The 8,786-nt window shown below is 54.9% G+C and overlaps 2 protein-coding genes across 4 annotated transcripts in view; both read right to left on the reverse strand.

Moving 5' to 3' along the window:
* Positions 1-1,210, reverse strand: part of LOC103621154 (28S ribosomal protein S26, mitochondrial) — a 5,323-nt gene extending 4,113 nt beyond the window's left edge. Inside the window, exons 1-3 of the mRNA XM_017742394.1 lie at positions 1,140-1,210; positions 563-710; positions 3-42 (exon numbers count right to left, since the gene is read on the reverse strand). Of these exons, the coding sequence (XP_017597883.1) occupies positions 3-42; positions 563-700 (178 nt within the window). The 5' untranslated portion in view covers positions 701-710; positions 1,140-1,210. The remainder of the gene's footprint in view (positions 1-2; positions 43-562; positions 711-1,139) is intronic.
* A 2,039-nt stretch (positions 1,211-3,249) lies between these two features.
* The window catches only part of PTPRA (protein tyrosine phosphatase, receptor type A), an 87,907-nt gene continuing 82,370 nt past the window's right edge, over positions 3,250-8,786 (reverse strand). For all 3 annotated transcript variants that reach the window (XM_008639866.2, XM_017742413.1, XM_017742414.1), the window contains 8 exons: positions 8,346-8,495; positions 8,148-8,241; positions 7,319-7,395; positions 5,878-6,012; positions 5,517-5,642; positions 5,004-5,155; positions 4,642-4,777; positions 3,250-3,895 (listed from right to left, as the gene is read on the reverse strand). In XM_008639866.2, the coding sequence (XP_008638088.1) occupies positions 3,821-3,895; positions 4,642-4,777; positions 5,004-5,155; positions 5,517-5,642; positions 5,878-6,012; positions 7,319-7,395; positions 8,148-8,241; positions 8,346-8,495 (945 nt within the window). In that variant the 3' untranslated portion in view covers positions 3,250-3,820. The remainder of the gene's footprint in view (positions 3,896-4,641; positions 4,778-5,003; positions 5,156-5,516; positions 5,643-5,877; positions 6,013-7,318; positions 7,396-8,147; positions 8,242-8,345; positions 8,496-8,786) is intronic.

Here is an 8,786-nt window from a genome sequence, read left to right on the forward strand (position 1 = left end):
GCGAGTGGGGAGGGGACGGCAGCGCCCGAAAGGGGACGGAACCTGCGGGAGGAGGAAAAAGGGGGACACCCGTGGGGGAAAACACCCGGGATGAGGGGGATCACCCCGCGGGTGGGGGGAATTTCAGGGTGGATAAACTGCGGGGGGAAGGTAACTCGGTGGGGAAGATAACCACGGGAAAAGGGGATAATCTGGGGGGGATAACCTGAAGGGATTATAGCCCGTGGGGGTGATAAATCCGGAGTGGGGTTTAATCTGGGGCGGGGATAAATCCGAGAACTCAGCGGGGAGATAATCGCGGGACGGGGACGTAATTGCAAGGGGATCTAATCCAGGGAGGACAGTTTGGGGCAGTGTAACTCGGGGGGGATAATCCAGAGGGATTATAACCCCAGGAGCAGGGGGCTTTTACCCCGGGGCGGGGGCACAAACCCTGGCGCAGAGCGGTAACCCCAGGGCAGGGGGACACAGCCGGGGTGGGCATCACCCTTGGGAGGGGGGGAATCACCCCGGGAGGGAAGGGAATGACCTGGAGGGGGGTGACCCGCGGGGGACACCCTACCTGGAGGTTTGTGGGGATTCCGAGGTCCCGCTTGCCCCCCGGGTACCAGCCGTGGGACCAGTGCTGGCCGCGGCCGCGGGGCAGGGCACAGCTCAGCAGCAGCAGCGCCAGCAGCAGCAGCGACCCGCGGGGTGCCATGGCCGGGGGACTGCGGGGACACAGGGGACCCTGTGTCACCGGCATCCGCTCCGGGGACACCCCCGGGGGGCTGCGGGAGGGATGAGCACCCGTGGGTGCTGCCTGGGGCGGTTTGGGTCCAGCAGAAGCCCAGGGGTTGGAGTAGGGGAATGGAGATGCAGAGGGGATGAGCACCCAGGGATGCTCTTTGGGGTCGGTTTGGGATGCAGATGCTGGAGGAGATGACCCAGCATCTCTTTGGGGTGGGTTTGGGATGCAGATCCAGAGGGAATGAGCACCCCTGGGTGTCCTTTGGGGCTAGAGAAGCCGGGGGAGCTCAGCACCCCGGGGTCCTGCTGGGGTTTGGATCCAGCATGGACATTCCCCCCCACCCCCAGGGCTGCCTTTGGGGTCTGATTTGGGGCAAGCAGGACCCCCCCACCCCGGCCCCACCCCGTACCTGGCCGGACAGGTGCCGGTGGTGGCGGTGGCCGGTGGCTGGAGCGGTGTCCGGCCGGGCAGGCGCCGCTATTTGAAGGGCTCGGTGACAGTGACGTCGGGCTCGCCACCGCTCCCACGGGGGACTGCGACCTCGCTGATGGCATCGGCCTCCCCATGCCAGTGTCCAGTGCCTCCTCCCCCCCAAATCCCCTTGGCACCGCAGGACAGCACCCTGACACGCCCTTTTTGGGGGGATTCTGCCCCGCTGACCCCCGTGTGTATCCATCACCCAGGGCTGGGGACCCCCAGAATGGGTTTGGGACCCCCAGAATGGGGTCATTTCCCAACACAGCTCCTGGCAGCTGGGAAAGGGAGGGATCCACATGGTCCTTCTGCAGCTCCAGGGATGCTCTTGTTGAAAGGAGGGGAGCAAATCCCCCGTGCCTCAGTTTCCCTACCCCATCCCAACCCCAGTTTCTCTGATTCTTGCCCCATTTCAAGTTTGGCACCCCCAAATCGGGGCTGGATGCTGGCAATGGCCATGGAGCCCGAAGCTCCCAGCTTGGGGATGTGAGAGAGCTCGGGAAGGGGATTTAGGCAGGATCTGGCCCTGGATTATCTCCAGCAGCTGCTCATCTCTCTGATATTTGCACTTGGAGGCAGGATGGAGCCGGGGCAGATGCTGTGGTGAAAAGTCAAGGCAGCTCCCCAGACCCCAAAACTTCCCCAAGCCCCCTGAGATCCTGGGAATGAAGGAAAAAAAGGGGAAAACCTCATTAAGAGCACCAGGGAGCAGCCAGCACCCATCGAGGAGTGGGATGGAGGGACTTGTTGGGGTGGTCCATGTTCCTGGGTGGAGCATCTGTGGGCACAAATGAAGCCCTCCTCTTTAAGGAGGGTCCCCATTTCTTTGGGGTCACCAGCTTTATTTCTGAGTGTGACTGCCAGCCTTGGCCCAAAGCCTCTCAAAGTTCAGGAGTCAGAATTTATTAGCAACGGGGAGATGTTTGGGCTCGTGAGGGATACCAGGTGATGGGGTGGGGATGGTGGCAGCAGCAGAGCAACTTTTGGGGGGTGTTTTGGGGTGTTCCCTTGCCTGTGTGCCTCTGCCAAACCCCCCTGTGAATCCTGCCTGGATGGAAAAAGCTGGAAAACTCAGATACTCTGACTCATGGGCTGTTTTCACTCACCATTTCCTAGATTTCAACCCCATATCCTGAGTCCTAGGACATCCCTGGGCAGAGCTGTCAATATTCCTGGGCCCTGCCACCCACCCTGTGCTCCCCATCGCTGTTTGGAGTGTCCAGAGAAATCCTTGGGGTGAAGCTTCTGCTCCAAACCAGTTCTCCCAGTGCCTGCAGTGTGGAGGGAGCTCCCCCAGTTAACCCTGACTGCAGGAGGAACAAGGAAGGTGCTTCCTCAGGCACTCCTTTATAACAAAGAAAATATTAAAATCAACCATATTAACCTGCTTTTTTTCTAATACAGAACTGCTGCATTCCCGGTCCTCAGGATATTTCTTGACCCTTTGGATTCTTCTTGAAAGGGAGCAGGCCTGGAATACGGACTTGGGAGAAACTCTTCCCTGTGAAGGTGGGGAGGCCCTGGCACAGGGTGCCCAGAGAAGCTGTGGCTGCCCCTGGATGCCTGGAAGTGTCCAAGGCCAGGTTGGATGGGGCTTGGAGCAACCTGGGATGGTGGAAGGTGTCCCTGCCATGGGATGTTCTATGAGATCCCTTCCACCCCAAACCATTCCATGATTCTGTGATCTCTCAGGATGCCAGGAAAAGAATCTGAGATCCCCTCCAGCAGCTGAAGATGGAGCTCACCTGGTCCAAGAGGGATGGCAGGGCCACTGTGACCACCCTCAGGTCAGGGCCACAGGGCCAACCCCAACCCCTGCTCTAAAATCCAGCCTCAAACACAGAGACCTTTCCTTCAGGGAGCAAAAATCCTTTTGTTTTTCTGGGATTTGCTTTTCTGGGGTTGAAATCCCAACATTTGGGTGCTGCTGTGTGGCAATTACAGTTTCCAAACCAGCAGCACATGGTGGCCTGACCCTGAGGGAGGGAAATTTTTAGCTTTTGATACAAAAATGAGGGTATTTATATATAAACACACACACAGAATGAGCTTTTCTTTTTTCTCCTTATTTTTTTTTTTAAGAGCTGACCAGCAGAAAAATGTGAAACCACTTCCCTGCAGGTTTGGAAAAGCTTGTGCTGGTGGGGTTGGGGGCAGGGGTTGGGTTTTGTTTTCAGATGAGATCCAGGATATCTTTCTCTTCCTTTTTTTTTTTTTTTTTAAAAAGGCTTTACTCCCTCAAGAACAAAAAACCAAAAAACCAAACAAAAAAAAAAGATTTACAAACAAAATAACAGCCTGTATCAACTCTCCAGAAGAGAGATGGTATGACAATATTAATCCAAACATCACGCTATTTAATTCCCCAATAAAACATTGGAAAAAAAGGAGCCAACAGTATCTGCACTAACACTTTGCTACATATAAAATCTCCAGCTAATATGAAGCTTATGGTACCAACCTCTAAAACAGTTAAGATATATACACATAGGTTCTTTTTTTTTTTTTTGTTTGGGGGGGGTATATTAACAAACAGAATATTACAAAATATTAAAGAAGGCAACTCTTCTGTCATTTGTTTCGGGGGTGGGTGTGGATTTTTGTTCCTCTTTTTCTTCACTTGAAGTTGGCGTAGTCTGAGAAGGCGTCGATGTATTCCTGCACCACCTTGTAGCAGAATTCGTACTGTTCCTGGGGGATTGGGGGAGAGAACGGTGTTACACCAGGAAAATCCACACCTGAGACAGCACCTGATGCTTGGCCAGGTGTCCAGAGCAGGTCCCACCTCCTTGTGACCCCCAAACCCTTGCTGGGGTATCCATGGCAAAAGAAACGCTGCTTTCCCCTTCCCTCTCTGAGGTTCTGTTTGGATCCCCAAAGACTTTCCTTTTAAATCCCTGAGCATCCCTGCAAATCCCTCTTGAAAGGCCTCATCCAGCCCTGCCTGCTCCAACCCCACCTGTGTACCCAAGCCTGTTCCACAGCCACTCCAGGATGGTTTTCCAGGTGTTTCAGCCCATGAAGTACGTGGGCTGTGCCTGAGGATGTCTCCAAGGCAGCTCCTATGGCTTCTGTCAGTGCTCAAAAGGCACTTGATGCCTTCAGCACCTCTTCCAGATGCCTTTACAAGAGGAAGGGGAGACACCTCCTGGCCCATCTCCATAGAATCATGGATCCTAGAATGGTTTGGGTTGGAAGGAACCTCAGGGATGACTTTGTTTCCACCTCCTGCCACAGGCAGGGACACTTTCTACTATTGCAGGTTGCTCCAAGCCCTGTCCAACCTGGCCCTGGACACTTCCAGGGATGATGAATCCACATCTTCCCTTGCTCCCTCTTTCATGGAGAGAGAAAGCCTTGAACCAAAGAGGTTTTTGCTCAACACTGAGCCCCCAGCCCGTCCTTGCTGAGGTTCTGGTGGGGCAGGAGACACCTACCAGTGTCTGCACCATGTGTGGCCTCTGTAGTCTTAAACTCTTGACCGTCTGAAAGACGTCGAGGATCGCCTCTGCCTTCACCCTCTCCAGGACAGTGCTCAGTGCACAGAAGGTGCCTGTTCTTCCTGCTCCAGCACTGGGAAAGAGAAACCAGGGGGTGAGGGAAAACCCCTGTCCTGCCCCTGCTGGCTTTGCCCAGGGGACAATCCACAGGGGAAGCGCCGGAGAACTGGAGGAGCCAGTCCTGCCCCAGCCTCTCCCAGTTTATCCAGGATGGCCTTTGGGATTCTGACCATCTCCCAAGCTCCTGGTGGAGCAGATCCCCTCGGAGGGGTGGCCCAGCTGCTCCAGCCAGGCTTTACCTGCAGTGCACAGTGATGGGGTGGTTGCCAGACTGCTGCTGCTGCTTCTGCACCGCCGCGATGATGTTGATCATCCCCTTCCCATCCCCGGGGATGCCAACTTCTGGCCAGCCGTGGAAGTGAAACTGCCGGATCTGTCGGCTCTTGTTTTCCTGTTGGGAGGGCAGAGCTCGAGGTCAGGCAGCTGGTGAGAGATCTGTACCAAAGAACCCACCGGCTCAGGGCTTTGGGATAACAATCCGTGTAGGAAAGCTGCTTGTGGGGCAGAAGGGGTGGCATTCCCATGGCATGGAGCAGGGGAAGAGTGGGGAATGGGGAGCAGGAGGGAGGCTGGGTGGTGAGGGCAGCAGGATAGAGGGGATGGATGAGGAATGAGCAGCAGGACAGGGACTCTCAGGGGTGCCAGGCAGGGATACGTGGATACAAACCCTTTGGGATGATGAGGAGCTGAGGGAGCTGAGGCAACACCAGCAAGAGCTCATGGCAGTGAAATAGGAGCACCCAGACTCTTACCCTGGTGTTGGTCACCAGAAGGTCCCGCACTGTGTAGCTCTCACACTCCTCCTCTTTCTTCAGCTCCACCGTGATGTCTCCGTAGGACACGGAGCCGTCGGACGGCCAGTACTGGGCACACTTCTCCTGAGGAAGCATCACAGGAAGGGACAGGGTGAGGATCCTGTATTTTTCCCATTGGTTTGGATAGAAGAATCTTCTAGCAGCTGCCCAACACCAGGTGGGATCCCACAGGCTTCACAAACTCCCAGAATCACAGACTGGTTCAGGTTGGAAGGGACCTTAAACACCATCCCATCCGAACCCCCTGCCACTCCATTTATTTCCCTGGTGTTTAATGCAGCTGATCCCAGGAGCTTACCTGGCCTCTCTCCTCCAGCTCTGTTAGCATCACTATGGAGCAGGATTTCCACTCCCAGATCATCCTCCAGAAGTCCTCTATCGTGTGCTGCAGCGGCCCTTGGCTGGCGATGTAGGAGTCCTTCTGGCGATAACCCTGGAATTTGGGAACAGGGTCAGTGGAGCAGCAGGAGGAATCTCTTGGACATGGTGGGGTTACCAAGCTCAGTTCAATTTTGGGAGGATCATATCCCCTACACCTGCCTGCCTTTATCCATTTGGCTTTCCAGCACACCTGAGCAACACTGCAAGCTCTGAGCACTGGAGCAGAGCTTTGCCTTAGCTCCAAGTACTCAAGGTATGATTTTTATTGGGGATTTTGGGAAGAAGCAAGCAAAACTAAATGGAACTAGATGATCTCTAAGGTCCCTTCCAACCCAGACCATTCTGTGACCTATGAAAACCAGCAGTGAGGCCGGATGACTCCGGCTCTTCCGCAGCCACAAAGAGTTTCTGTTTCCAAACCCCTCTGACACTGGCTCCCCTGTGCCCTCCCTGCAGACTGTGACTGCAGATGCTTCGTCATTTGGAGTTTGTCATTTAAGCAAAGTTCAGCAGAGGCAGGAAATTGAATCCTCAGCCCAAATTGCTTACGTGCTATGGACGCTTTCTGATCTGGATGCACAACAAGGCAGCTGCTCCCGGCTGCTCCCCCAGCCACAGCAGGGACCCAACAAAGGAGATTGCAGGGAGCAATTAACTGGGGATGTTAGAACTGGGAATAAACTGGGTTTAGTGGGCAAACCCAGTGATTGCCTTCTGGGGGGAAAAAAAACCCTCTGTCACTAGGAGATGAAAGCAGAAATCGGGCTGGAAAAGAGCAAGGTCAGTCACTTGGCCAGCACTGGCATCACTGCATGGAGATAAATACTGATCCGAGATGTCTCCCTCGAGTCCACAGCATTGCTCAGGAGAGAAGGATGTGCAATCACTTATGTCCTCCTCAGAGTGAGGACAGCACTTAACCTCCCTGCCTTGCCTCCTGCCACCACCCAGACAGGTATAATGGGATTGACCTGGCTTCTCTCCAGGGTTTTGGGATCGTGCATTGCTCCCATATCTCAGCTGGTGGATGTTTTCTGACCAAATGGCCCGTGTTGTGTTATTTCCATGGATATGTGGATCTGTTCTCCACAGCCATCAGCAGAGCCCAGAGGGGCACAGGTGAGCCCAGGATTTGGATAATCTCAGGCTCCAGCTCTCCTCTCCCACAAGGAGATGGATATACCCACTGGTTTCTTGGAGAAAGAAACCATCACCACCCAGTGACACAAAGCAAAGTCAAATGGAGGAAGCTGTACAAAACTCATAAAAGGAGGCTTTGGGACAAATTCTTCCCAAAGGAAGCAGTGTGAGGTGGATTCCATTGGGAGAAGATGGAAAGAAGATTGGAGAAGACTCACATCAATGAAGGAAGCATTTACATAGTCTGTGTTCTCTTCCCCTCTCTTCACTGGAATGATTACTCGGTTGAACTCATCTGGAACAGAACAAAATCATCTGAGATTTGGGATAACCTGCCTGGCCTTTAGCTGGGGAGTCACCAAGCCCTAAGTGAGAGACAGAGATAAGGGAAAGGGAGCACAGTGCACCTGACTGGGACAAGGACAGTCAGCTCCACCCTCTGCCATGCCCTGGTTTGGGAGATGGCCATGCCCATGGCCCCTTGTCCTGTCCCTGGGCACCACTGGCTAGAGCCTGGCTCCATCCTCTCTGCACCCTCCCTGCAGGTGTCGATGGACAGGGATGAGGCCCCCGAGCCTTCTCTTCTCCAGGCTGAGCAGTCCCAGCTCTCCCAGCCTTTCCTCAGAGCAGAGATGCTCCAGTCCCCTCACTGGGCTCTCCCCAGTCTGTCCATGTCCCTCCTGTCCTGGGGAGGCAGAACTGGACCCTCCAGGTGTGGCCTCAGCAGTGCTGAGCAGAGGGGCAGGATCCCCTCCCTGGACCTGCTGGAAGTGTTTTGCCTCACACAGCCCAGGCCACCACTGTCCTTTCTGTCACAAGGGCACTTTTCTGGCTCAGGTTCAGGCTGGAGTCTGTCAGGACCCCCAGGTCCTTTCCTGCCAAGCTGCTTTTCCACCCAGGTGGGTGACCCCAGCACAAACTGGTGCCTCCCCAGGGATAGGACTTTGCACTTTTCCTTGTTGAACATCACGAGGTCCCTGCTGTCCCATCTCTCCAGCCTGATTCCTGTCCCCACACCCACCGGACACGCAGCCAAACAAGCCTTACATGGAATTATCTGAAGCACCCTGTTCTTTTTCATGTTGGCTGGCAAATTGCCCGTTCTCATCTTGTCATTCTGGATTTTGATTGAAGTGAGCTTCTGTGGGGCAAGGAGCAAAGCAGAGGGAAGTTTCAGAGCCAGGCCAACACATGGTGATCCCAGCACCATCCCAGCAGATCCACCAGGACAACAGCCACGCTCACCTTGAACTCCTCTTCCAGCCCGTTGCTGCTGGTCCCTGGCACTTTGTTGTAGATCTTCTGGAGGTGGATCTCTAACGAGGTCACCTCCAGCTCTGTGTCACCATAGAGATAGTGCTCCAGCAGTGCTTGGTATATGAACACATACTGCATCTGCCAGGGGTGCAGGGAGCTGTCAGTGCCCATGCCATGCCCAGTGAGCACATGCTGGGGGCAGACCCACCACCCTCCTGCCCACCCTTTGAGACCCCAGAAAAGTGAGTGACAACCTTCCTGCCACTAAATGGGGACTGGGACCTTATTTGCCACACCAAGCAAAGCTGATGTGACACAAAATGTTCTCCAAGGCTGGAGAAAAGGAGGCTCAGGGGGGACCGTCTGGCTCTGCACAACTCCCTGACAGGAGGGGGCAGCCGGGGGGGGGGCGGGCTCTGCTCCCAAGGA

Source organism: Corvus brachyrhynchos, unplaced genomic scaffold (genome assembly GCF_000691975.1).
Source record: "Corvus brachyrhynchos isolate BGI_N302 unplaced genomic scaffold, ASM69197v1 scaffold166, whole genome shotgun sequence".
Lineage (NCBI taxonomy): Eukaryota > Metazoa > Chordata > Aves > Passeriformes > Corvidae > Corvus > Corvus brachyrhynchos.